This window comes from Lepidochelys kempii, chromosome 23 (assembly GCF_965140285.1).
Source record: "Lepidochelys kempii isolate rLepKem1 chromosome 23, rLepKem1.hap1, whole genome shotgun sequence".
In the NCBI taxonomy this organism is placed as follows: Eukaryota; Metazoa; Chordata; order Testudines; family Cheloniidae; genus Lepidochelys; species Lepidochelys kempii.
This window is the reverse complement of record NC_136402.1, coordinates 1,728,532-1,756,464: the sequence shown is the minus strand read 5'-3', so window position 1 is coordinate 1,756,464 and position 27,933 is coordinate 1,728,532. Positions and strand designations below refer to the sequence as shown.

The 27,933-nt window shown below is 56.1% G+C and overlaps 2 protein-coding genes across 3 annotated transcripts; both read right to left on the bottom strand.

The window, feature by feature from the left end:
• Positions 1–1,521: 1,521 nt before the first annotated feature.
• LOC140902154 (cytochrome P450 2G1) lies at positions 1,522–13,478 on the bottom strand. The gene is made up of 9 exons (XM_073321915.1): positions 12,667–13,478; positions 11,020–11,182; positions 8,278–8,427; positions 7,609–7,769; positions 6,203–6,379; positions 5,258–5,399; positions 4,089–4,276; positions 2,915–3,056; positions 1,522–2,716 (listed from the first exon to the last, which is right to left on the bottom strand). The coding sequence occupies exons 1-9, from the start codon at positions 12,844–12,846 to the stop codon at positions 2,535–2,537; spliced, it is 1,485 nt and encodes a 494-aa protein (XP_073178016.1). The 5' UTR covers positions 12,847–13,478; the 3' UTR covers positions 1,522–2,534.
• A 2,956-nt stretch (positions 13,479–16,434) lies between these two features.
• Positions 16,435–27,528, bottom strand: LOC140902153 (cytochrome P450 2B4). Of its 2 annotated transcripts, none has more exons than XM_073321914.1 (9): positions 27,380–27,528; positions 25,029–25,191; positions 24,129–24,278; positions 23,037–23,197; positions 21,984–22,160; positions 21,038–21,179; positions 19,238–19,425; positions 18,072–18,213; positions 16,435–17,124 (listed from the first exon to the last, which is right to left on the bottom strand). In XM_073321914.1, exons 1-9 carry the CDS (start codon positions 27,494–27,496, stop codon positions 16,943–16,945), a joined length of 1,422 nt encoding a protein of 473 aa, XP_073178015.1. In that variant the 5' UTR covers positions 27,497–27,528; the 3' UTR covers positions 16,435–16,942. The 2 variants fall into 2 exon arrangements, with proteins under 2 accessions (XP_073178015.1, XP_073178014.1); XM_073321913.1 differs by lacking the exon at positions 27,380–27,528 and adding an exon at positions 26,363–26,666.
• Between the last annotated feature and the right edge of the window lie 405 nt (positions 27,529–27,933).

The following is a 27,933-nucleotide window of genomic DNA, read 5'->3' as shown; positions in this document are numbered from 1 at the left end:
GCCTGGGGTCCGGAGTGTCCTGTGCCAGAGCAGGCTCCAGATCAGCGGGCACTGCCCCACAGCACAAGCTCCCTGCTCGTCCAAGCCCATCGCGAACGGCACCGAATTCCCTTGCTGGGCACCCCGCATCTCTGCTCCGGGCGGCAGGGTAAGGCAGGTCAATATCCCCAAATGCACGTCTCTTCCCCGCCTTGTTTGCCTGTAAGCGGGTGGAAGGAAACATCTCTCCCATCCTGCGTTCTTAGGGTACCTCTGAGTTTCCTGCCTTATCCTTGGTGCTGAGCGATCCAAGCTGCTGGCACCACCTGGAGCTACTTAATCCCGACCCTTTCCTCGAGTGTCAAGAAGAATGAGGCTTTCATGCCCTTTTCTGCAGGTGAAGCCTGGATGTTCTGGGTGCACCCTGGTAGCATTCCTTGCTGTCTCGCAGGACTAGAGATTTCCCGGTAGCTGGGTCTGCTCACCCTCTGGGCTGTGGGTGTAAAGGGAGGTTAATGGGCTGGGGGTTGGTTTATCTGGCTGGCCAGGCAGTTCCAGTTCTAGACTCCACCCCTCTGCCAATGCACCTTCACTCTTACGTGTGCCACTCACCCAGCTTCGTCAATGCCTCTCAGCTGTAATCTGCAGCACCCCTTTCTATTCCTCTTCTGGGGAGCCCCTTCCACAGAGCTTTGCCAGTGCAGCTCCAGCCCTGCCCCACGGCACCCCCCGGCCGTTCCAGTCCTAGGGCTCCCCCCACACAAAGTCCTGCTGACGCCCCACAACCCTGACCCGTAGCCTCCTGTTCTGTTCCAGCCTTGAGACCAGAACTCCACAGTCTGCCTTGCTAAATGGACGTGGGTGTGCGCAGGGGACCATTAGATACCCGCTGATACTGAAAAGTGCTGGTTAAGTATCAAACCTAGGAGCCACCTGGCTATTTCCTTAGTGTTGGCCTGTGAACAGCAGAGAGAGGGGCGGGGGGGCTTTGGTTGTCTCGGATAAGAAGCAAAACAGGGGTTCTCTGGACAGGTACCAGAACAGAGTTTACTGATATGCAGGCACCGCGTTTGGAGCAGGAAATACAATAGACAGAGTCAACCCCAAAAGCCCCAGCTATCCATGTGTGTACAAAAACAAGGGAAATAACTGGTGGGGCTCACGGAGCAAAAACAACCTGTCCAAGGTCCCACACACAGTACGTGAGCCAGGAACAGAATCCGGCTGTCCTGCTTCCCTGTCAGCCCTTTTCACCATTAGACCACGCTCCCTCCCCAGGCCTCAGCTCGTGCTTTTCTTAATCCAAGCGGACGCTCATATTTTGTTAGTCTCTAGTCCCTTGCATGTGCGGATCTCAAAGCACATTGCAAGCACTAATCAGTGAAGCCAGGGGGTTACCCTGTTCTTCCCAACCTGAAGAAGCAGGGTTTCCCTTCCCCTCTGGGTGTCACCCCTTTCGGCTTCAATCTGCTGTTCCCACGGCGAGATATTTTTCTGACAAAAAAATGTCTTTGACCAAGATACAAATTTAGTCCAAAGTTTTTATTTTACAGCAAAATATGTCAAAACATTTCACACCATCTTGGTGAGCCCCACTCTCTCCCTCTTTTATTCCCCCTCCCCGACTCACAGCTTTCTGAAATAAAAATATATATTTTCATTTTTTCTCAAAGGACATGTCTGTTTGTTGTGGCCAGCTGTAGCTATCATGGTGAGAGCTCCTGCATCAGTTTCAATCTAGTTCAGCCATCACATGCGTGAGTGATTGCAGGATTGGGACCCACGTATATGGCAGAGAGAGGGAAAGAACCCGGGAGTCCTGACACCTACTCCCCTGCTGTAACTGCTAGACCAGCAGTGTCCAATACGTTCACCGCTAGCCACATGTGATGAATAGGCTATTGAATTGTGGCTAATGCACGTGGCTTTTTTATAATGTGGTGAATAAGAAAAATTCAAAACCACAAGTGTGGCTAGCATCATAGCTAGCATCAAATTTCTATTGGACACCGCTGTGCTAGACCCTCACTCCCTTCCCAGAGCTAGCAATTCTGAGGATTTCTAGCTCTAGGAAAGTGTGTGTGGGGGGGTCTAGTGGTTAGAGCAGGGGACTAGGAAACAGGACTCTTGGGTTCTTTTCCGGACTCTGCCATATACTTGGATCCCAATCCTACAGACACTCATGAGCACAACTTCCTCATCCTCTCCTCTAATAAGCCACACTCCCAAGCTCCACCACTTAAGCCAGGAATAGAACCCAGGCATCCTGTGCATCAACCACAAAACCATGAGCATTCCCCATCTGAGGGCTCTCTCCATTCCAGAACTGTGCACGACTTTGGAGATATCTTGGCATTAAAAAGAAAAAACGTGAGTGACCGCCAGCAGTAACTTGTCCAGGAATATGCAGCGTCAAGACCTACAAATGAGATTGTAGCATGGAAAAACTTCCTCCTTTACACAGGTCCAGCCTTGCTACCTTGGGGCCATCATACGCTTACCCTGTTTGTTTCACAATCAGTGACTGCGCTCCTGGCATGTCTGCTGACGACTCCTCAGCGGGGGAGGGCACAGACCCTGTACTCGGGAGGTATGTTCCAAAATCCACTCGCTTTTGGGGCAAGGTCAATTTCCTGGGGGTCGACGGGTGACTGCAAAGTGAAGTGCTGCAGGACGGAAGTAAAGACCAGGAAGAGCTCCATGCGGGCCAGACCCTCGCCCAGACACACCCGCTTCCCTAGGGGAACAAAGGCAAATAAAGGAATCCTGGCTGACTGTCCCAGAGAGTGAACAAGACACCCCGTCCCTTCCATGCACAGAGCTCAACACTCCGCAGTCACACCCATGCTCCCGCAACTTAGCCTTGAAGGAGTTCATTTGTTAGGAATGAGGCCTGATCTATGGGGGGCTGGGGAAGAGGGAGAAATGCTGGTACCTGAGGAAAAAGCCACAAAAGCATGGTTCTTCTTAAAGCCGCCGTTCTCATCCAAGAAATTCCCAGGGTTGAAGCGTTCTGGGTCGCTGAAGTGTCTGGGGTCCCGGAGGGCAGAGCCCAGCACGCAGAAAACATCTGTCCCCTAGTAAGAGAGGTGGTTCTGGTTGTTTGGCCAGCTCTAACTATCACAGGGAGAGCTTCCTCATTAGTTTCAATCTATTTTAGCCAGGGCACGTGTGAGTGTTTGCAGAATTGGGACCCATGTATACAACAGAGGCAGGGAAAGAACCCAGGAGTCCTGACATCTAGTCCCTCGCTGTAACTGCTAGGCTCTCACACCCTTCCACAAAGCAAACCTGCTTTGCCTTCTCCCCAGGAGCCAGAGTCAGCAGCACAGCCCCATAGAGCATGTGGGATGCTGGCACGGCTTGTGCAAACCGGCTAGCCAGGCGTGAGGGGCTTGGTTTGAAGTCGGAGCTCTCCTTCGCCTCGGTGCACTGCCTGCCACACCCAGCCGGTCAGGAATTGCACCCCTGGGTCTCCCCATGCCTAGTCCTGGGCCCTCTCCTCTGAGCCAAACTGCAGCTGTGAATGATGGAGAAATAGCACCACTTTCCACAGTATGCATCCTATGCAGTGAGCTGTAGCTCATGAAAGCTCATGCTCAAATAAGTTGGTTAGTCTCTAAGGTGCCACAAGTCCTCCTGTTCTTTTTGCGAATACAGACTAACACGGCTGTTACTCTGAAACCTAGCACCACTTCGTGGCTGGGGAAATCCCAACACCCCAGCCTGATTGTCCCACCCATGGAAACAGAGATTTGTAGTGATCTTTTTAGAGAATAAAACAGAGGCCGACGGAGAGCCAGGCCTGCCAACGCCTGAGAGCACCCCGTAACTGTATTCGACATGTGTGCGCATGCACATATTTCCTCTGGTCCTGAGCAAGCTCAGGTGACGATCATCTTATCCTGGTGTCTGTTCAAAGCCACATCTCAAATGCAGCTGTCTCTGGGGTGCAGAGCGATAGCTAAGCAGAGCACAACGCGAAGAGAGGGAAACAGAAATGTTCACAGACACTAGGGCAGGCTCCCAGGAAGGGTGGCCGCCGGGGGTGTGTGTGTTGTATTTTAAAACGTAAACGGGGCGTTCGCACTAAGCTCTGGACTCAGCACCTTGGGCAGCATGTAGCCCTGGAACTGGGTGTCTCGGATCACTGCATGCGGAATCCCCAGAGGGATGATGTTGCTGAATCGCTGGATCTCGTGCAGCACGGCGTGGGTGTAGGGCATGCGGCTTCGGTCCTCAGCAGCTGGGCTGCGGTTTCGGCCGACGACACCATCGATTTCCTGATGCACCCTTTCTGTCGAGACCCCAGTGGAAGGCATGTTATGGACACAGGGAGCATGTGGCATGAAACACCCCAGCCAAGTTGTGGTCTAGGGGCAGGTCATGGGATCTGCCCCGCTGCTGCCTGAACTGTTCTTATTAGTATTTCGGTAGCACCGAGAGGCCCTGTCTGAGACAAGGGTCCCATTGTACGTACCCGTGGTAAGACCGTCGCTGCCTGAAAGAGCTTAACATCTCAGTAGACAAGATACAAAGGAGTACTACCCCTGTTTGACAGGCGGAGAACTAACCAGTATGGAGTTAGTGATCGACAGCAGTTCACACAAGGGGTCAGCAGCTGACCTCCAGTCTAGTGAATTAACCACACAGTCCACCTCATCCGTTAGAGCTGGGGTGGGGGTGGGGGGTGGAGTCCAGATTCTCCAACCCGGCACCAGCCCCAGCTCCACCCTTATATACAGTAGAAGAGTTTCTTAGAAGCCAGTGCTTCCATAACAGAGGCTAAAGACACGGAAAGAGGCCAGACAAGGGCTCTGGATTCGCTCTCTGGTCCACGCGGTTGGCTCAGTTACCGATAGTCTCCATCCTGATTGGCACAGCTGGAGTAACAGCTGGTAACAAAACAGTGCGAACCAGAATATCCATTTTGTGGGCAATTTGGTGATTTCAAAATTCGTTTCGATTCCAAAATGGAACCATCACAGCCACAAAAGAATTTAAGAATTTCCTGCCAAAAATAATGTTTAAAAAAATCATTTTGGGTCAAAGCCCTTTGGTTTCGATTCTGAACATTTTCATTTCTTTCGAGTTGCAATAATATAAAGTTAAGAAAAATCAAGATGAATAATTGGAATGTTTTGCTCCAAAACTGTCGAACTGGGACATGGCTGTTTTCTGAACACTTCCTTCTGATCTTTTCTAAACGCAATGTTGTTGAAATAGAGGGGAAGAAACCCATTCTGTCGGAAACCTTTAAACCAGCCCTACTAATTACCTTGTACCTCTGGGTATTTCATCAGGAGCAGGAACCCGTATCTCAAGGTGGAGCTCACCATCTCTGTCCCACCGAAAAACAAGTGGACTACGCTCAGCACCAGGTTCTTAGTGTGGAATTCACTCAGCGGATTTTGCTTTTCCTTGAAAGAGGAAATAAAAAAACCCCAAAAAACTCATAGCTAATGATGCCCAAACAGCAGGGTGACAAACAGAGGAGAGAAATATTTGCAGCTCCAGAATTCATGGCTGACGTCTCTGGTTTCACGGCCAGACCAATACACTTGTGAGTTAACCTGAAAAACTAATGAGGACGTTAATTTGATCGTTCAATATTTCTAACGCAGTATTTTGAATCAACAGGCAGCATTAAAGCCTCAGATCAAAACACTCCTATTTCTCTCACAAAATACCATAGGTCAGAGGAGGGGGCTGCTTGGAGGCACACGGCATTGCCTGGGTATGCACAACTCTCTCAGGCGCTATCTTGTGAGCGTGAAGGGGTTCCAATGCCGTTGCTTGAGCACGTGGATTATTTGCATGGGAAAGGTGGTTTGGTAACCATGGGCCTGACCTGGTGGGGTTGTTTGCCCCGGAACAAGTCGAGCGGGCCTAAGACGCTACTCACGCCCACTTTGCACTGGGGTAAATAACTGCGCTGAGTGCAGGGCAGTGGAGAATCAGGCCCAGTGCATCGAACTCTTGCCCCAGGAAAGCGACACAAGGGAATTATGGACCACCCGTCACTTGTGGTGTTCATCAAGGGAAAGGAAAGCCAGGGCGTGGCCGGGATGAAGATAAAGGGGATTCTTTCTACAGGCCGTTGGTCACGGACAGATGTGGTGATGCTCTCTGGCTCTGTGGTTCCCAGCCTGTGCGAAGGAATATCCCAGAGTCCACTGGAGAACCCCCCTAAAATACCACCCTGGCCCCCACAGCTCTGTACCTCTTCCATCTTGATGAGGAAGGCATCAATGTAATCCCGAGGGCAGCCAGGATCCAAGGTCTTCTGGTTCCTCTGCACCCGCTCGGTGACGAAGTTGTGCAGCACGTCAACGTGCTTAAGAATCCGGTTGTGGGGGCCGGGTAAGAAGCGCATGATGCCTGGAAACATCTCGTAGAGCTGCGGGGGGAAGGCGGGAGAGACATGGAAAGCTCCTTTAGCAGCGTGGAGAAGGAGGGGGCGGCCACTCGTGAGCCCGCCCCGACTGGACGTCAAGCGGGAACTGGCTGCTCAGGCAGCCCGACGACCTCCGTCTCACTGCTCCCCCGGCTGGCTCAGAGCAGCCCAGGAGCAGCCGCAAGTGGCAAGGCCATCCCCAGGCGTTTCAAAATCATGAGTCTGGCCCTCAAAATCGCAAGAGTGGCTTAAAAATCCTGAGATTTTAAAAGAAGACTAACGATGGCTTTGGAGAGCCGTCCATGGGCCAGCTGCTCGGCGTTGTGCTTTCAGGCTCCTCTCTGCACACACGAGGGCAAACTTGCATTAGAAAAAAGAGGCGGGCTAAGAGTCTGACCCAGAGCCCATGACTCCAGGAGCTGGGGCTTTTAGAAAAGACACCAGAACCCCGGAGGCTGGTGATAAAATCTCCAGCGGGGGCCAGCCCTGGAATCCCCGCCTGCGTCTTTGGTTCTGGGCTGGGAGGAACCCCACTTCTGCCCCTCCCAAGATGTCCCGCCTCCTCAGCTGGGATTCCACAGTCTCATTTTGTGAGCTGCTGAGCCCGGTTTTCTGGGCCGGGCCCAATTTCTGTGCCATGCCTGGATAGAGCTACTCACATGTGTGTGCCCCAGATCCAACAGACTGGCTGCTCCGCACCCCAAAGGCATAGGTATGAAGTGCTGTAGCAATCAGGTGTGCTGGGCCACGCCTGCTGCTTTGCCATCCACACCCAGGGTCCCACTGACTTCGGTGGGCATCAGACTGGGCCCAGGGAAGGCACAAGGGACGAGGGATGAGCTCAGTGGGAGACACCAGCAGCTGTGAAGTTAGCTGCCCTCTGTAACAGGTGTCTGGTGGCGCACTGGGGCCAGTAGGAGGGATAAGGCCTTGGGATCTTTTCAGGACCGAGCCCCCGGTGATGGCTCTCCATCCAACTGCAGCAGGATGGGGAGCGGTCAGGGATGAAGGGCCAGATCTACAAAGATGCAGACAGGCTCCCAAGTCACACTTGGGGGTTGGGTGCCTAGCGTACTTAGGTGCATCTTTGGGCACCTAAATACCTTGTAAAATCCAGCCTGGATTCCTAGCTCCCTCCCTGCTCTCCTTCCAAGGATCCGTTCGCTCGCTGCCACTCCAGGACCTGACCTGGGCTGCACAGACCCGCCATGACCCCGGCAAGCATCACCCACCTGCGTCCAGGGGCTGGTCAGCTCCAGGAAGAGGCTCTGGATGACGTCGAGTAAGCTCAGGAACGTCTGGTCCTGGTAGTCGAAGCGGTCCCCGAAGGCAATGGAGGAGATCACATTGGCCACGGTGTGGCTGACGGGAAGGCTGGGGTCGAAGGGAGAACCTGGGGTGGCAGAACAGACTGTGCTCAGCTGCCGGGAGATGCCAGGAGCAGCAAGAGGGGGAATATCCCTCGCCCATCAAAGCCGCCTGGGGTTAATGGTTCACTGCGAGGGGCAATGACGCGTGGGGATGGGCAGCGCCCCCTCCTCCTCGCCAAGCTGGGACCAGGGGGATTTTTCATCCTTTTCCAACTCTTGGGAGATAGAAACTGAAATCTCTCGATGCATGGACTTGCCCCCCTTTCCGCTCCTCAGTGTGACCCTCTCTGCTCTGGAGCTGAGGAAGCCGATGGCTGGGCAGCTGATGCCCACTGCCCAAGGCACGAAGTGAGGGAGAGGCCGGGAGAGGAACAGGGCCCAGCAGGCCTGGCTCTACGGGCCAGGTTTTCAGAAGAGCTCAACACAGGGAGCCTCCAGCGAGAGCAACAGAGATCCCCTGCCCCTCCTCCGCGTGTGGAGAACCTAGACCCTCCACCCAGGCCCCGCAGCCCCGACGTGACAGACACAAACCTTTGGTTTTCCTGATCTCCTCCACCAGACACCGAGCTTCCTCCGCGATCCTCTCTTCCAGGGTCCTTTTCCCCATCCCCAGATTCCTCAGGGTGGTGACCGAGAACTGGCGGAGCTGTCTCCACCGCTCGCCGTTCGCTAAGATGACCCCTGAGGACGAGAGAGGGAAACAGACGGGGCTGAGGGACAAATGACAACCAGCCAGGGAGAGAATGGAGGGGTGTCTGCAAGAACATGCTTGTGAACAGAAAATGAAGTGGATCAGTGGGATCGTTAAACTGGGTTGGCTGTCTTGCCTGGAGAAATCCATCGCTCAAAGTCAAAGTCCCGTCAAAGTCATTATTCTCAAATGCTGCTGTTGCAAGACAGGCCCAGTTCTGCTAAACGCTGCATCCGGTGAAACCGGTTGAACGTTGCTTAGGAATCCCTCAGGGCATCTTGCTGGCTTTCCTGGCATCAAACATGTTCTTTTAACCCCCAGGATAAGTTCTCATCAAGCAGTTGGACTCTACCTTTGTATCTGCCCGCTCCTGAATGTTGACCTCCGGTGTTAGGAGACACAGCTAGTCTAGACACGGTGGGTCCAGGCTGGGACATGCTAACTGTGTGGAAGGAGTTATTCCTGAGCTGGGGGGTGTTTCGAGAAGTGATCAGGGTATGGCAGACCCCGACACAGGGGAAAGGTTAAAGGAGCTATAGGAAGACTGGTCTTGTAGTTATGGTGCCAGCCTGGTACTCAAGAGGGCTGGCTTTGGGTCCCGACTTTGCCACTGGCTCCCCGTCTGTGGTATAATTCCCATTTTCCAGACAAGTGACTGAAGTACTTACAGGGGAAGTGACTCACACATAAACACTTCGGTTTCTCATGTGTAAAGTGCAAATCCAGCTACACGCCCACCTCCCGGGGCGCACCGGGGATCAGCTCTCTGAGAAGCTCAGCTACTCTAGGGAGGGGGGCCGAGCGAGGCCTTCCAGAGACTAACCTAGGTGGTGTGACTCAGGGAAGACGACAGCGATCAGAAGGGTGACGAGCAGCTATCGAGTGTGAAGCCCAAGGGTTCTAACGAGGAGCGCGGGGCAGAAATTGTGGGACACTTTATTAGCCAATCACAGGTGAATGCATTTTAGGAAACAACAGAGGATGAACTGGATGGGACTCCATGGCCACTGATTTTGGTTGCCCAGTGTGAGACCCCTGGGGTCTGAATTTAAAGAGGTGCTGAGCACCGGGAGCTTCCATTGCCCCCAGTTGAAGTTGTGGGTACTGCACCTCTGAGCCCCAGAAAACCAAGCCCCCCCAGTATCAATGGCTCCTTGTGAAGGCGTTGGCCCCTGATTCTGGGTCGCTCTCAGGGGGAAGTTGAATAGTTCCCTAGGGGACCTCGGGAATTCATTATCCCCCCAGCCCTGCGACCGCTCAGTCCAATAAGGGAGGACGGGCCAACGTCAAAGAGATCCAGAAGTGAATTCCACGTGAGCCCAAAATCTCAGTGCTTGTGGCGTAGGGTTGCCAGAACGCCCGGTTGAAAAGGGACGCTGGTGGCTCTGTTAAAAGTCTGGTCGGCAGCGCAGCAGGGGACCGGGGCTAAGGCAGGCTCCCTGCCTGCTCCAGCTCTGCGCGGAAGCGGCTGCCAGGTCCTTGTGGCCTCTAGGCTCATGGGCTGCCAGGGAGGCTCCGCGCGATGCCCCCGCCCCTAGTGCCGGCTCCGCTGCTCTCATTGGCTGGGAACCGCAACCAATGGGAGCTGCAGGGGCGGTGCCTGTGGGCGCAAGGGCAGCAGACAGAGCCTCCCTGGCCACCCTGCGCCTAGGGCAGCGGTTCTCAAACTGTGGGTCGTGACCCTGTTTTAATGGGGTCACCAGGGCCGGCTTAGACTTGCTGGGGATGAAGCCAAAGCCAGAGCCCCATCACCCAGCACTGAGCTGAAGCCAGAGGGCTTCAGCCCCAGGTGGCAGGGCTCAGGTTACAGGTCCTGGACCTGGGGCTGAAGCCCTTGGGCCTTGGTCCCCCTCCTGGGGTCGTGAAGTAATTTTTGTTGTCAGAAGGGGGTTGTGGAGCAATGAAGTTTGAGAACCCCTGCTCTAGGGGCTGCAGGGACCCCACACCCCAAACGTCCTCCCGCACCCCAACCCCCTGCCCCAACCCGGAGTCCCCTCCCACACCCAAACTCCTTCCTGGAGCCCGCACCCAACCCCCTCCCGCACCCCAACCTCCTGCCCCAGCCTGGTGAAAGTGAGTGTGGGTGGGGGGAGAGTGAGCGATGGAGGGAGGGGGGATGGAGCAAGCAGGGAGGGCCTCGGAGAAGGGGCGGGGCAGGGGCGGGACCTTGGGGAAGGGGCGGGGCAGGGCGCAGGGCAGGGGTGTTCGGTTTTGTGCAGTTAGAAAACTGGCCAGCCTAGTTTTGAAATCTGTCTTTGTTCCGAGCCTTTTGGAAACCAGTCACCAAAAAACCCGCCAGCCAGACAAAAAGAAACGTGAGTGAGCGAGTGGCCGTGACCCCCGAATACCCAACGGGGGGGTGGGGCGCTCCCCCCGGGGTGTGCCAGAACCAGCTTCTCATCCCTGCTCTGCCTGATTTGGAGCAGCGGGGTGAACCCAGACAAGGGCCCTTCTCCCGACCGGTTGGTGAGCTGGGTAGAGGGCGGGGCGATGCTCCGGCAAGGTCCGGCGGCCGGCAGCCGGCCACAAGGAGGAACGCGGTGGCTGCCCAGGTTGCAAGCCAGTTGTGCCCTCCTGCTCACCATAACCATGGAAGATCCTGTCCAGCGAGGGCATGCCTCCTCTGCCACTGAACTCCTCCGCGTGGTCCACCAGGGCCTCCTTCACCGCCTCGTGCCCGCACAGCACCACCACCCGCCGCGGGCCCAGGAGCACCGTGAACACCGGGCCGTACTCGTCCCGCAGCTGCAAGGGGAAGGAGCGTCAATGGGAAGAAGGAAAGACCAGATGCTGCACTGACGAGGGAGGAATACGGGCCTAGAGAAAGGATCAGCTGTTGGCCAGTATCCCTTGTGAGAACTTCTCCCCGTCCAAGCCCAGGGAGGCCCTTTGGGAATCAGCGAAAGTGACGTCTGAGGATTTGGCCCCTACATTTTTCCACAGGGGTGACTCAGCGACCCTGCATCATTCTCTTCTCGTTTCATTTGCATTTCAGCTGTGAGGTACCCCGGCCCACTTATCATGGGGCTGGGTGTGGTGCGAAAACCTGCCTAGATTACAAAACAATATGATATTGTCTGAGCATTTATCAAATGTATCACACCACCGAGACGCCAATTACTCACCGGGCATTCAGGTGGGAACTGGAATTATGTTTGTTGCTTCATTCTCCAAAGAAGAATATACGTAGAAAAACCTTTTAACGAGGGAATGGCACTTGCTCAGGGGGGGCTAAAAAATCGATGGCTGTTAGACAATAGCTGAGCTCGCCTTGGGCTGAGAAAGGACCGGGAGACTTGGAATCAGGGCAGACTCCCGGCTGCGCACTCGTGGAGAACAATGGGCCCTTTGGAGAGAGGGCCATTCTGTGCGCGTTTTTCTGACGCTCTGACGCATCAGCCTCGGTTGACAAATCGCCGTTCAGTTATGAAAAACAGCAAAAAGTGTCTATTAATCGTATTCCCCCCCAAAAAAGCTACTTGTAGCACCAGATCTTCTCAGGTGGCTGGGCAGGTGTGGGTAACTGAAGGCCAGGAGGCAGAGGGGAAATCTGATATGCACTCCCTCTGGCTACTTTGCATTTCTCTGGCTCCGGAGCAGGTGAGAGCAGAGAGTGCATGCCAGCAGATCCAACCCTTAAACTTCATTACAAGATTGAAGGCTGATCATTGATGTCTTCCGAAATATCACATGGTAACGTTCACGTTCAGTTTCTTGTTTACTGTCGATGTATGGAATTATTAACTGAAACACACACACGTGGAAATTCCCAGACAACGAGTCCATCAAGATGGAGGTACGGTTGAGAATACATCTCAATAACGTACAGTAAAGTACACGATATAGGGGAATTGTAACTAGCCCATAACAGCTCATTATAAACCCAGGAAATTCTGAGTTAAAGTTAACTCTGTCTTGTGACAAAATAAGTGGGAAACATTTCTAATGTGCCTGTAAAAATCGGCTTCATCTTTGCTGAGCTCACAAACACTGAACTTAATCGCACGTGTATTAGGGGTGTCAAAGGACAAAGTTAAGGTTATTTAACATGTTTGAATTTCTTTTAAGTGTAACCTCAATCGGGTTTACAATGTTCGGTTGTAGGAAAATTATTACAGCCCTCTCATATATTTTACCCTAAGGTACAGGTGAGGACCCTCAACCTTAGCTCCGCTTGGCTTTTCCCTGGGAATCTCCAAAGGGTTGATTTTCACATGCTGCTGACTTACCGCCATCAGTGATGTGAACAGATCCCCCCGGCTCAGCTGCAGCGCGTTGCCCAGAAGCGGCAGAGGAATCGGTCCAGGGGGAAATTTTCTGCTTTGCTGCTGCCGTTTCCACTCCCAGAGCAAAGCCAGGCACAAAATGCCAGCAGCCAGGACAAGAGTGGCTGATCCCCCGAGCTCCATTGCGCGGGGAGCCGGTGGCCAGGAGCAGCTGGAGGCTCAGATGTGGGTTCCAGGAGCTGAATCTCGTGGTACCTGGGACGGATGATCCAGGTCACCTGGTGTTTGGGTGTGTAGGTATTCCCCAGAGCTGGGCGCAACTCAGAAATTGACAGTCCGTGGGTGACTTTGCCACCAGTCACTGGGGTGCTGGCCTTTTGAATGCCTTTGGAATCACGAGGGGTTTGTAAAACATCCCGTGTCAAAGCCGTTCTGGGATCCAGGTCCTTGAGGCTGTTCTGTTTGCTTGTTTAAGCCCAGGCCATGTGGCCAAGTCTTATGATCAAGGCAGCAGAGCAATGATCTTCCAAGAAACACCCGTGCAAGATAGCTGGGGAAGGGCAGTGACCTGCGAAGAACGCACACAGATATTTCCGTGTGTGGGACACGGAGCCGAACGGCGATCTCCCGCACGCTGCCTCCGCACTAACACGTGGAGGTGAGTCTCTGCATGTGGCAGCCGGTGCTAAAAGCGAGAAAGCTGGGCCCTGCCCGAGGAAGGACGCAGCTCCAGAAAAGGACACGGGCACAGACATCTAGGCACCCCAGAGATCCTCCAACCCCCCTGCTCGCCTGCTGCCTGCAGTCCCCAAACAAGCGCCGAAGTTTCTAGGAGTACGCAGCCACACATCCTCTGGCTGGGCGTTCCCGCCTCGCTTACCTGCAGGGACGGATGTGGTAGGCGTGCTCCGAGCCCACCTAAACCCACATCAAAGGGCCGAGGAGGAGGCACTCCCCTCGCTGCCTGGAGCCCAGCCGCTCCAGCCCTCTGCCAGGATGTGGGCAGCTCTCCTCCCCACTCTGCCTGGCCTGGGGCTGGAAGGTGAAGTTGGAACCTTCTCCCCCGAGACCCCGGGCTACAGGGTGTTCTGTTTCACTCTCTCCGGTGGAGGCTGTCCCCCTGGAGACAGGCAATTCGACATGACTTGGCCAGGGGGCTGGAGGCTGGTTCCCACACCCTTGGGGAGGTGCTGATCAGTACGGCCCTGGGGGGCAGGAGGCGATGGCAGGAGGAGGAAGTTCTGATGGGGGGCTGCCACTGGGTGACCAGCACCCACCATTTTCCCTGTGGGTGCTCCGGCTGGGTGCGGGCTCTGCAGTGGGGCCAGGGATGAGGGGCTCAGGGCTGGGGCACAGGGTTGGGTTGCGGGGGGTGATGGCTCCTGCTGGGTGGGGCCGGGGAGGAGGGGCGTAGGACTGGGGCAGAGGATTGGAGTGTGTGGGGGGGTGAGGCCTCCAGCTGGGTGCAGGCTCTGGGGTGGGGCCGCGGATGAGGGGCTCAGGTCTGGGGCACAGGGTTGGGGTGCGGGGGTGTCACGGAGTCCTGGGGCGATGCTCTGGAACTGCTCCCTACGAAGCCAGGCAGGACTCTGGGGGAGTCTCCTCTTGGGGAGCAGCCTGTCTGCAGGACACACAGCTCCCCCGGCTTCCACCTTCCTGGGTCTGACCTCCGAGCATTCAGCTTCCTCTGCCCCTCCGTGCGCTTCCCCCAGTGCGTCCGCCTAGGCAGGGTCCTGGGGAAGCCAGAGGGTCCTGCCCCCCAACTCCGCAGTCAGACGGGACTCTCAGCCAGCCAGTAAAACAGAGGTTTATTAAACGACAGGAACATGGTCTAACACAGAGCTTGCAGGTGAAGAGAACCGGACCCCTCAGCTGGGTCCATTTTGGGGGGCAGGGAGCCAGACAACCACGTCTGCCCTTCACTCCATGTCTCCAGCCAGCCCCAAACTGAAACTCTCTCCACCCCCTCCTCCTCTGCGCTTTGTTGCTTTCCCGGGCCAGGAGGGCACCTGATTCCTTTGTTCTCCAACCCTTTAGCTCTCACCTTGCAGGGGGGAAGGGCCCAGGCCGTCAGTGGCCAGGAAACAGGGTGTCGGCCATTCTCTGTGCCCAGACCCCTGCACACACCTGCCCTCTAGGGCTCTGCAACGATCAAACACCCTTACCCCACCCCCTAGAGACTTAAAAACTGCCTAGGGGAAACTGAGGCACCCCCACACTATTCAGAGGAAACATTAAGAACAGTCCCGCTTCGTCACAGGGGGGTGATGGCTCCTGCTGGGTGGGGGTGGGGATGAGGGGCTCAGGGCTGGGGCAGAGGGTTGGAGTGTGGGGGGGTGAGGCCTCCGGCTGAGTGCAGGCTCTGGGGTGGGGCTGCAGATGAGGGGCTCAGGGCTGGGGCACAGGGTTGGGGTGTGGGGGGTAATGGCTCCTGCTGGGTGGGGCCGGGGATGAGGGATTTGGGGTGCAGGCTGCCCCAGGGAGAGAGGAACCCCCCAGCTCGCCCCACAGCAGCACCTGGGCTGGGCTGGTGCCGCAGGATGGTGGCTCTCCCCTGGCCAGGGCAGGTCGGGGCTGGGCTGGGGCCCCTCTCCCCGCCGCGGCAGGGCTGGGGCTGGGGGGGAGGCATCTCTCACCGCTGCAGCACCGAGCGCCTGTGCAGAGCTGGCAGACTGCCGTGCGGCTGCAGCTTAGAGGAAACGTAGGCCCCAGGAGTGTAACCCCCCCGGGGACGCAGTGACTGGTCCCTCTCCCAGCACGGGGGAGACGCCCGGCCGCACCTGCCCCCTCGGCTCTCGGCTGTGTCAATGGGATGCGGACGTGTGCACAGAGTGTCCTATTGACGAGTGTGTAGAGACCCCGCTCATTTGAAACAAGAAACATCCCTGGGGTCAATGGGGCCAGCCCCTCGCTGGGGTGAATGGGCCGTAGCTGCATTGGGGTTAATGGGCCAGGCCCCAGCTGGGGTGAATGGGCCGTAGCTCCATTGGGGTCAATGGGGCCAGCCCCTCGCTGGGGTGAATGGGCCGTAGCTGCATTGGGGTCAATGGGGCCAGGCCCCAGCTGGGGTGAATGGGCCGTAGCTCCATTGGGGTCAATGGGGCCAGCCCCTCGCTGGGGTGAATGGGCCGTAGCTGCATTGGGGTTAATGGGGCCAGGCCCCAGCTGGGGTGAATGGGCTGTAGCTCCATTGGGGTCAATGGGGCCAGCTTCTGCTATGTGCTGGGCAGGTAGCAAGGTTTCAGGTTCCTCCGTCCCCACTCCCAGGGAGTTGGACTTCACCCCACCCGAGCCAGGCCTCTGGCTTCCTACCCGGCGGGTACGTAATTATTATTCCCCCACCAGCAGTGCCTGGGGCCCCCTGGCGGAGATCAGGATCCCCCACTTCGCTTGACGTTCTACACACCCACAGAGCTCACGCCCCAGCCACACAAAGGGTGCGTGTGGGTATGGGGGAAACTGAGGCACAACGAGAGGCAGTAACCTGCCCAGGACTGGAACAGAGTCCAGCTCTCCTGAGTTCCGGCCCACTGCCGGCTCCACCCTGGCCCGCTCACCGACTGCGTCTGTATTGTGGGGGAGTCGCAGCCAGTGGGACTGCAGCGGTGCCCTGGCCCAGAGGTGGTTCTGGCCCTTGGCACTGGGGGGGCAAAGTCCTGCCCCTTGCTGCAGAGCGTTGTTTGCAAACCCTGGGAGGGATTCTCAGGGGGCAGGTCCCCCCCGGGGTGTGGCGCAACATCCCAGAAGTCTTTGCTCCTCTCCTCAGCTCTTGCCCGTTCCAGCTTCCGTCTGCCCCCGGCCTCCTTCCTCCCTCAAGGGACAAGACGAAAAAGACACTCGGACCACAGCGAAACTGGATTGTATTTCACCTGCTCCTCTTGCCGAACGGGAGTCGGCTTCAGCCAGACCAGGGGCATGGCCACTGCGTCTAGTGCACCTTTTGCACACACACCCAGGCAGAGACAGACGCACACGGACGCAGGGCTGAGCCACCACCCCCGCCAGGGGGACCCGGACACACGCATGCAGAGCAGGGCTCAGGCCTTCCAGCAGGGGGCAGCACACACGCACAGACAGACAGACAGACACATATGCAGGGCTTGGCCCCCAGGGCAGGGACACCCGCCCACGCGTGACCCTCCACAGCCATGCTGCCGGTTTTCTCGTGTGCACAATGCTCCTGCCTCTCCCTGGTAGTGTTTCGCACCAGTGTAACACGCGGTGTAAGGTGCAGGCCGCCGGGGAACCGGGCCTGGCCGCCGCGGCATGACTGCGGCGCTCACCGGGGGACGAGCCGCAGCTGGTACCTGCGTGGCACCTTGCTGAAGCCGTGGTACTCCGGCGTGATGTCAAGGTCCTGCGGGCGGGCAGGCGAGCTGAGGGCGAAGCTCTGCAGGATGGAGGTGAAGAAGAGGAAGAGCTCCATGCGGGCCAGGCCCTCGCCGGGACACACCCGCTTCCCTGCAAAGAGCCACGGGCGTTATTTGCTTGGGGGCCTTTGTGTAACCCCCTGTAAAGAAGACTGAGGATGAACATCCCCAGGGCCCGATTCTCAGTCATGCTCAGGCCCCTCTGGGTAGGAACGGCTCCCTCCGAATCCCTGCCTCCCTGCCCGGCGTGGGGCTGGTGTAAGGGCCCTGCACCTACCCTGCACAGCCGCCAGCATAAGGGGCAGATCCGGGCTTGGCTGGAGGGCACTGCACTGGGGCTGTTCTCTGCCCCCCAGGGCCCATAGGGGGCGGATCGGGAGTGTGGCCAGGGTGCGCTGCACTGTGGCTATTCCCTGCCCTGTAGGGCCCATAGGGGGCGGATCATGAATTAGAGCAGCCCTGAGGCTGCTGTAAGTGACACCCCGGACTGGGCAGCTGGGTTTAATGCCCCGTCCTGACCACACCTGGGTTCTGCTTCCCGCACACAAGCCAAGGACTCCAGGGAGGACCCTGGGGACTCCAATTTGCCCAGCTACTGAACAGAGGAGGTGCTCTGACAGCAGTGCAAGGAGTCCCGCTATGAAATCATTGGGTGCTTCTGAGGAGTGTGGGAGCTGGGAGCCGGGACAGCGGGTTTTGTGTGAAGAACCTGAGGGAACATCTCCCTGGCTTGGCGTCTGGAGGGGGCTGGGGAGACAAGGAGACCCCGTCCTTCAAAACTCCCACACTGTCCCCCCACCTCTCACACATGCACCCAAGCCCTCACTCATCTGCTGATGTTCACCCAGCCCAGGTGACGTAAGCCCTACGTGTTCTGGGTGCCTAGGCCTGTGCACAGGGGCAGGATCTATGCTGGCGGACTTGCAAAGAGCCTCGTTTCCGGCGCGCATGGCATGGAGATGGATCTCTGCTTCTGCCCCCCGGCACCCCGCGAATGCAGCTGCTAAAGGAGGCGCTCTCCAGGAGCCCAGAACCGACCTGCAGAGAAGGCCATGAACGCCACGTTCTTCTGAAATCTACCCGCCTTGTCCAGGAAATGCCCGGGGTCGAAGGTCTCCGGGTCGTCGAAATGCATGGGGTCGTGCAGGACAGAATGCAAGATGGGAAACACAGCCGTGCCCTGGAGGGGAGAGTTCGGACCTGGCTTAGTGGAAACGGCTCCAGATCCAAGAGCGCGGATGCTTATGGACCTTCCCGAGAGATGGACCAGCGTCTGCCTCCCCAGAGGTATTGGGTCCTGCTTGGGGCTGGGCTTGATGCCTTCTCATGGGCCCTTCCTACAGCCCCCCCTTGTGCCGGGCGCTGCACAGACCCAGAGCGAGAGACGGTCCCTGCCCCAGCGAGCTACAAACTACACAAAGGAAGGTTCGTTAGCCCCATGTTCCAGAGCTTGGCTGTGCTATAAATAACCCCCCTCTCATTAAACCATGACAGTTTCACGGTAACAACCCCCTACACCAGTCATTAGCAGGGGTTGAACCCGTGACTTTCAGCCTCATTCTCAAACTACAGCTATTCTTGAGGGGACCAGCCACTAGAGGGCAGCTTTGCCAGAAAGTTACACGAGGGCCTTGTGTCGTCGTTTCTACCCGTTCGAGGCTGGTGCCCCACACTCATCATTCCCATCCAACAGCCCCCTTGCGCAGGGAGCTGGGGAGTGGGGCCCCACGAGGACAGAACGGCAGCTGGCCGACCCTTCGTTCGGTGAAAAACGCAGCTACAGCGAGGCGGAAATGTTTCAGGAATCCATGGCCATTGTGCCAGATTGGTCACTTCGGGGCGGGAGGGGGGGAATCTGTTTCATTTGGATATTTCTGAAGTGAAATGTGGTGTTGTTTTTCAGTCTGAGTCCACTTTTCATTTCAAAATTTCCTTTTACTACAAAAAAAAATGTAAATCTCTAAAAACGGGCAAGATTGAGACAAACCCTTTCATTCACCAGGAAACCATTTTTTTTCTCTTTTTTTACGTTTCAATTCTCTGCAAAAATTCAATAATTGTTCATTTTCGGTCCAGCCTGAAATAATTTTTTCCCCCGGCTTTTTTGAAAAGACCCAAGAATGGAAACATCCCCGCTCCGCCCCATTCTACCTAGAAGACGCCCAGCTCGGGTGTGGGACGAAGGTTTACGTGACGGGGTTCACCTGAGGGATGGCGTATCCCCTGAACTTGGTGTCCCGTGTCACCGAGTGGGGAGCGCCCAGAGGAAAGATATCGACGAACCGCTGAATCTCGTGGATCACAGCATCTGTGTAGGGCATCTTGGGCCTGTCCTCCATGCAGGGGGTGCGGTCCTGGCCGATCACTCGCTCAATCTCCTCCTGAATTCTCTCTGTACAAACCAAACAGTTAAGAGCTGAGCCGGGCCGAAGGTCACTTTTTCTGCCATTCCCTTATCCTGGTGTGCTGGTATTTCTCAAGTGCCAGCCCATCGACGGTATTCAAGGCTCGTCTTATGGTGACGGCAACGGGTGAATGCTCAGATGAGCTAGGTTCAATTCCCAGCTAGCCTGCCATAACACACAGTCACAGAGACAGGGTAAGGAAGTCCTTCAAGGACTGTGCTTAAGAGAGCCAAATTGGAGTCAGGAGTGGTAGGTTCAATTCCTGGGTGAGCTGTGACAAAACTCCAGGCCTGGGCTTCCTTCCTTTAGCTATATAGACTGGAAGTTCTTTGGGGGGGGCAGCATCTGGGCAGCACTGGGGTCCTCCTCTCCCTTGGGGTGCCCTGACACTTGTTGGTGAACAGGGAGCGGAGCGGCCCGGAACTGCCTGGGAACACCGGGTGGACAGAGGCTCCATAAAGTGGGAGCTCTCTGCTGCCATCTGCTGGTCAACATGGGGACAAATGGGCCATGCCTCATTTGCATTTCACTCATGTGACAGTTTGGGGCAAGTTGGTCAAAAATCAGTTAAGTTTTAAGTCGGGAGATAATCAAACATGTTTATCCCACCTGGGAAACGAAAGAATAAGAGAACTGCAGCGAATGTGGCTAAGGTGAGGGGTCACCATAACCAAATAGCAGTCTGCTGTGGTTGGGTAAGTAGACTCTGGACAAAACATGAAGGGGCGAAAGAGGAGGGTTAGGAAAAGTGTCTTGTGTGTGGCTTTGTGGAGGGTCTGATACACCCTTGGTTTCAATGTGAATGCTCACTACAGAGCTGAGGTACCTTCAGGATAGGCACCAATGTGAGTGAAACACGGAGCCCGCTCGGGCTGCAGCTGTGCAGAGCAGCCGCTTAGCTGATACCAGTGCTGAATTCACTGTGCCCCCAAAGTAGCCCTTCCTATAGGGGCCAGAGATGGACCTGCCTGTGGTCTGGACTCCTTGAATTCTGCACCCTGACAGCCTTGGATAACAAACGGTGAGTGGGGCGCAGCAGAGGAGGGATACAGTTAGTTCTAGAGCATATTCCTGCCTCATTCTCTACTCACAGCTGTGGGGGGAAGATGGGGGTCCAGTTACCTGGGGGGGCATCTTACCTAACAGGTGCTGTTGATTTATTAATTGCTGGCTTTCCTAAATTTTATTCTGTCCACCCTCCCCCACACTCCTCCCACCAGCTGAAGCTCAACAAAATCAGACTGGAAATTAGGTGCAACTTTTTAAGCCAGGGCCACATCCCAAAGCCTGGGGAGTTCTCCTTCACTGGCCATTTTCAAACCAAGGTTGGTTGTTTCTCTAAAAGCTCGGCTCCAGTTGAAAGAGGGATTCTCTCTGGGACGTCCCATGGCCATAGGGGTCCCTTCTGGCCTTGGAACCCAGGAATAAAGTTTTCTTTGTTTTAACCCCCCGGATACAATGCCTGGATGGGGAAAATACTGCCTATGCAGGGTTCCCAAGGAAGGCTATTTAGTTTCCCCCAGGTTGCTGGGTGGGGGCTTGATCTGGGGTTGTTTGTGACGTGGTCAGCCGGAGCCCCTAGACAGACCCAGTAACGACCTGTGACATGAGGGTACTTCAGCAGAATCAACAGCCCGTATCTCAGCGTGGTGCTGGTCGTTTCCGTGCCCCCAAAAAATAAATCGAGTGCCGAGACAATCAAATTTTCATGGTGGAATTTGGTGTCCGGATCGTTTTCCTCCTAGAGACAAGGGTTGCAGAGGAGAGGTCATGAGTCCCTTGCAGGGCAGAACTGCGGCTTTATCGAGTGCTCTGATTTCAAGCTCTGGGAGGATGGACTATCAAGGTGGATATTCTGATAACGCGGGATAAATTCAGAGGTAGATCGTGTTCGGATGTTGGTTTCAACCAGGCTCTCTTTGGGTTAGCGTCACCCGAGCGGGTCTAGATCGTGCTGGGTAGCAGTTTCCCTGTCTTGTGAAAATGTTCGAGATTTTGGACATTTTGTTTTCTGTCCCGAATGTCAAAATTTGGAACATTTTCATGAATTGAAAAGTGACTCAACCAGGTCGTTTTGTTTCAATTGTGAGCGTTTTTTTAAAAAAAAAAATCTAATAAATACTTTGTACGCAGCTCACATTTCAAAACAAAAAAGTCACATTCAGCTGGAAAACTGAAAATTTTCATTTGGAAACGGGGTCTATGGACAATTTTGAACCTTCAAAATTTTTTCTAATCAAGAAATCCCTTGAAACCGACCCTTTCCTGTGGAATGGTTCGGTTTTGCCGAATTGGCATTTCTCAACGATAAAATGTTTTTCTCGCTGAATTCCCAACCAGCTCTAGATAGGAACAGGTGGAGGCTAAACCAGAATCAGTGTGTCTAACCGGGGGCTTTGCCCCAGTTCAGCTAATCTGGTTTAACCAAACCAGGCCTGGTTTACACAGGAGGTCAGACTAGATGATCACACTGGGACCCTCTGGCCTTGCAATCAGTGAACCTAGGAGTACCAGCCCTGCCGTCCCTGCTGCTAACGGCCCTGACCTGCTGCATCCGGATGAGGAAGGCGTCGGTGTAGTCCTGTGGGGAGGACGGGTCCAGGGTCTCTCTGTGCTTCTGGACGACGCCGGCCACGTAGCGCTTCTGCTCTTCAAAGTTCTCGAAGAGTCGGTTGTGCGGGCCGGGCAGGTGGTCCATGACAGTGGGGAAGAGATTGTAGAGCTGCCGGGCATAACGAAGGGGTCGCAGTGGGTGCCAAGTGATTTCCTCGCACATGGGGCGAGATCCCCCAGCCCCCCGGAGCAGGGGTCTCCGTATGAGGCCTGGGGCACCACAGAGGTCCCCCTTCAGCCATGCCTAGGCCTGGGGAGCATTAAGTGGGGCCTGGGGGAAGTGGTTAAAGAGCACCTAAGCCACGTGGGGGGGCACCAAGCAGCGTCTAGCTAGGGGGGAGGGGACCCCTAAACTCCAAAGCAAGCGGAGAGAGTTGGGATGGCTCAAGCCAGGGCCTGCGTATCTGGGTGTTTGCCCATGGCTCCAGGGCAGGAAGACGAGGCGGGGGGGCGGGGGCGGGGGCGGGGCAGGGTTGGGGCGTGGTCAGGCGAGTGGGGACTCCCTGTTTGATGCTGGACGAGTCGTTAACGACCGGGATAATGCAGCCGAGGGCGTGCTTGGAAAATCGGCAGTGACACCCAGCTGGCAGGAGTCGCCGGCATGTTGGAGGACGGGATTAGATCTCGACTGGGGTCTGGGCAGCGCCCGGCACAACAGGGCCCTGATCTCGGCTGGGGTCTGGACGGAGCCCGGCGCGACGGGGCCCTGATCTTGGCCAGGTCTGGGGAGCCACGACAATGTATGTGCTGATCAAATGTGTCCTTTTCCCCCTCTATCAGCTGGTCCACAGAGTGGATATGAGCTACTACCGCTACCAGCTGAGGGAGCTGCTCCTTTAGTTCAACCGGCAGCGTGGCCTGCGCTTTGGGGCTGGAGCGCTCCGATCCAGTCCCCGCTGACGACCCACCTGGGGGGAGGTTACAGGTGGGATACAAAGGACCAACTCGGCCGGGCCTCGCTAACCCACCCCACAGGGGCTCTTACCTTCACCCAGACAGTGTCCACGCGCCGGAGGTTCGCCTGGATCAGGCTGAGCAGCGTCTGGAACTCCTCATCCTCGTAGCTGAACCGAGCCCCAAAGACCACGGAGCAGATGACGTTGGAGACGGAGCGCCGCAGCACGAAGGTGGGGTCCAAGGGTGTCCCTGGCAGCAAGGGCCGAGAGCCGCTTAGTCGTGGGGCTCGGTCCCACTGGCGCAATGGGGCTGGAGGGGCAAAGGAAGCCCCCCTACCCAGCACAGAGAGCCTGGGCATGCGGATGACTCTGCACCTCCTCCACACCAGCCTCAAATGCCAGGGGCATGGCTGGAGCGGGTCTGCACTCCAGAGATCCCACCCTGCCCAGTGGCATGACCGTGGCAGTAGGGGCGGTAACTTAGAGCAGCCCCAGGGCTGCTGCAGCGGGGGAGGCGCACATGGCTTGCGTCAGCACCAGGCCCCCTGAGTCTCCTCTGCTTGGGCGGTGCCCCACCACTCCTGAAGCCTTGGTTCCCATGCTCCTTCCAGCTGAAATCCAACCTCGTCGCCAGCCTCTCTCTCCGTTCCCATCGCCTGCCGCTCCCCGAGCTCCTGACCTCTCCGCTTTCGCAGAGAGCGGGGCACAGGGCTGGGGGTGGGCTGCCCAGATCCCCCACGGCTGATGCTGATATTTTGGTGCCGTGGAGCCTCCTGCTTCCGCCCCATGTGCCTCATGCTTCTTGTCTCTTGGCCTGGCCCTCTGACTGGACTACATCTCCCATGATGCACCACAGCTTTGACACATGACCCTCACCAAGAGGGGAGAAAGTGATGCATCATGGGAGACGTAGTCTGGCCAGATTGCCCAGGCTGTATAGGAGAATGGGAACATGAGGTACCCGAACTACAATTCCCATGAGGCCCTGCAGCATCATTTTGAATGGATATTTTATGGTCAAAAATTTCCCTGGGCAACCCCCCAGCTGGAGTCATAACACAGGGAAAAGGAGGTGGGAATTCCCGGGAGTCTGGAGTCATGGGACGAGGAATGCGGGGGACAGTGGGAGACAATTCACGTTGGACCAACCCCAGTTCTTTGAAATACCAAAGCCAGGATACCTTCCGTCTTCCTGAATTCCTCCAGCAGGAACTGGATTTCCTCCTGGATCCGCTCCTCGATGCTCCTCTTCCCCATCCCGAAATTCCTCAGGGTGGTGAGTGAAAATCGGCGCAGCTGGCGCCACGTCTCCCCATTGCTGAAGAAAAGCCCTGGGCACAGAAAGGCACTCTGTGGGCACGCGCCTCCCAGTGAACGGGGCTCGAGTCTCAGCCCCGCCCCAGCAGTGAGCTCCCCAGCTGATCGCTGCAGAGAAAAGTTCTTCTGCAAGAGATCGTGGGTAAAACGCCGTGCTGCCGTTTCTCGCGGCTTTGGGAGTTTGTCCTTAAAGCCCCAGCTCCTGGAGTCCCGTGACTAGCTGAGAACCTCAGCTTGTATTTAAAGAAGTTCCTACCCTTAATGGGTGTGTGGGGGGGGGAAAGCTTGAAAAGCTGACCCCTAGAGACTCAGAAAACATGAGGTGAAAGAAAAGGACCTGAAATTCATTATTTTTTAAATAGCTGGTGATTTGGCTTTAAAAAAAACCTCAGGGTTTTTTTGGCAGCTGGCTTATGAATGTTTGAATGCTTGGGGCTGGCCCAGACTCAGTTGGGGAGAATCACAGGTTTTCTGTCTGTCTCTCCGTCCCCGACAACCACGAGGACAGTGTCTGAGCGCCCCCCCGGGGAAATCGATAGCAGGAGCAAAGCCCCCAGTGGACTCCAGGCCCTGTGTCGAGGCTCCTTTGTGGGGTGAAACCTCTGGTGGGGCCAGGGGTATAATCTGGATTTTTCAAAGGTGTGAATTTCACCTCAGGGTGCTTTGGTCCAGAGCTGGGTGCATTTTGGATTTTCCGTCAGCGTCCAAGGATGCTGAATCCCAACCTGAGCTGCCATGATGCCGTGAACCAGACTGTTCCTTACCATTGCCCTTGCTGGTCCTCTCCACAAGAGCTAACCCCTCTCGGCCACCAAACTCCTCCGCTTGGTCCACCAGGGCTTCCTTCACTGCCTCGTAGCCCCACAGCACGACGACCCGCTGAGGCCCCAAGTAGATGGTGAACACGGGCCCGTACTTGTCTCTGAGCTGCAGCGGAGAAGCGTCCGTTACTTTCGGATATACGGCTCTCCTACACATGCGTACGCTGGCCCGACGTTTAGCTAATTAACCCCGGGTGGCAGCGGGCTGGTGAGTATTATCCCCGACCCTGTTCTAGAGACAGGGAAACTGAGGCACCAAAGCAAACTGGTACATCCACAGCCACGCACTGGGCTGGTCGAAAAACGTCCATTGAAATGTTATTTTCCCCGATTGTTTTCGTCCATTGAAATGTTATTTTCCCCGATTGTTTTCGACCAAACACAAATGTGCAGATTTGTGAAGCCTGGATGGGTGGGGCTGGGTATGGTTTTCAATTGCCAACGCCCCAGAGCTTTTCACTTTTTGACAAAAACTCAAAATTTTCCACAAGCTGGAAAAACCCAACCCAACCGAGAAACGTGTTTCGGATCCGCTCTGGGTTAGAACTTTTGCTCGCCAGCCCAGCGCCTGTCCCGCCGACCCACCCCGGCCTGGGGTAACTTCCCACCATCATACTGTGCTGTGGGATTAATTCAGCCTGGCCGTGCCGAGCCTCGACGGGACTACACTGCCCGTGAAAATATCCCCACCCAGCTCAACATAACACCCAGTGAGGGAAGCAGCTCGTTCACGGCTGCATATTAAATATGGCCAAGCAGACGAGCTATTAGCCGTAAGGGCTGCTCTGTAGCCAAAATCATTTGGGCTTCTGTCCCATTGCAGCCCCAGAAAGGACACACCTGGGGCCAGATCCTAAGCTGGTGTAAATCAGCACAGCTCTATTTACTCCAGCTACAGATCTGCACATGCCCGGGAGCCTAATCAAACATCTGGCCTGTAGGACTCTCCTCCTGCCTCTCTGCCCATGCGGGTGCAGGGGGGCGGCAGGACAGGGTGGCTTGGCCCTTTGCCTGTTAGGCCACATTCAGGAGAAGCTCCTGCCCCCAGGTGGGGTTTGTTCTAGGAAGAGCCGGGTGCAGCCTCCCCTCTGGGGCTCCGCCGGCCCCTGATGCGCCAGGCGGAAAGCCTGAGAGTGTCTCTGTAGGCAGGGTTGTGTCTCCCTCTGCCTCCAAGTGTAAGCTCACGAGAATCAGCCCGGAGCTGTGCAAGTCTCCAGCCCGCCGGCTCCTGCTCCTTGGGGCGAAGGGGGAGAAATCAGTTCAGGACCTGAACTCACCTCCAGCAGAGATTGTAACAACGACGGTCCCCACAACTGCAGCAAATTGCCCAGGAGGGGCAGCGGGCGTGGGCCCGGAGGGAGGTTCCTCTGCCTGGCCACGTGCCCCCTCCACAGCAGAAGAAGCAAGAAGGCCGTGAGCAGGATCAGCGGGACGGTGAAGCCCGGCCAGAGATCCATGGTCAGACAGGGTGACACCCTGGGGATGGGGAGGGTGCCCGGGAACGAGGAAGAGGAAGTGAAATGTAGACACCTCCCCGGGTGGAGACGTAGCAAGGAGCAGGAACTGAACAGCCCAGAGACAGAGGTGGATTCCCAGCCCCTCGGGCCTGGAGCCTCACCCAGGCCTCCCAAACTGGGAACTTTCCCACAGCTTCTGCCCCTGACAGGAAAACCGGCTTGTGCACTGAACAGACCTGACTGCACCAAGCATCTGCGTCCCCCGACAACAGCTTGTTTTTTCAGACACGCCCCCCCAAATTGGGGGGAAATATTTGTTGACTGAAAGTTGAATTTTCCCACTGAAAATGTCAAGAATTTTTGTTTCATTTTCATTGTAATTTTCCAACCGGGGGAGAGGGGATTCAGACAGCAGTACCAGCCGTGCAAAGAGACCCTCCACGGTCAGTCCTGGATAGAAATCCCGGGTGCCTGGTAACGGAAAGAGTTAAAAAAGAGCGGCGCTAACGGGGAACCAGACCAGGCGGTTCCCGGAGGGGCCCTGCTGAGAATCGCTCCCTGCAATCGGCCCGTTCTGGCCCCCGCCGGGGCCAGTGAACGAGTGACTGTCGCTGCGGGACCGGGCTGGCCAGAAAGCGAGAATTTCACCGCGTGAGAGAGGGCGAGGTTCGACAGTTGCCTTCACGCCGCGGCGGATTGGAAACCAGGCTTTTGGAAACTGTTCACGAAAAATCACAGGGGAGAGCACCCTCTGGCTACCCCCAGGGTTGGACCTAGGAGACCCAGGTGGAAATCACAGTTCGGTCTGATTCAGGGTCTTGAACCTGGGTCTCTTACCTGCGGGTCCTGGCTTCGGGGCTGTTTTAGGGGCTCAGCTTCTGGCCCTGGTTCGGACCAGCCTGGCCCTGAGGAAAGTGTCACAGGAACAGAGACATTTCCGTGGACCAGTTTCATTTTGACGAATCAGCATTTTCTGACCGGGGAGGGGGGGCAGTTCATGGAAAATAGTCGTCCCCCTCCCCGCGCTACTTAATCGCTAGCACGAGGATTGGTTCCTGGGCCAGTGCGTCTGTGTCCGGGGCCAGACAACCTTTCCCTGTTAGCTGTGCTGAGCACGGATCACTGGGGGATCACGGGTGTCCCTCTGTGAATCTAGAGGATACACACGGCGAGCTGCTGCTTCCGGTTCCAGGCCAGGCCCTACTCCACGTCCATCGCCCCCGAGGCTGACAGCCCGCAATACACGAGTTATTTGAAAAGGCACCATTTCAGAATGTTTTTTTTAATTGATTTCACAGAAGAGGATGAAACAGTAATGCCAAGCTCTTCCCCAGCACTTTCCAGCAGTAGATTTCAAAGCAGTTCAGAATGATTAGCCTCATTTTACAGGT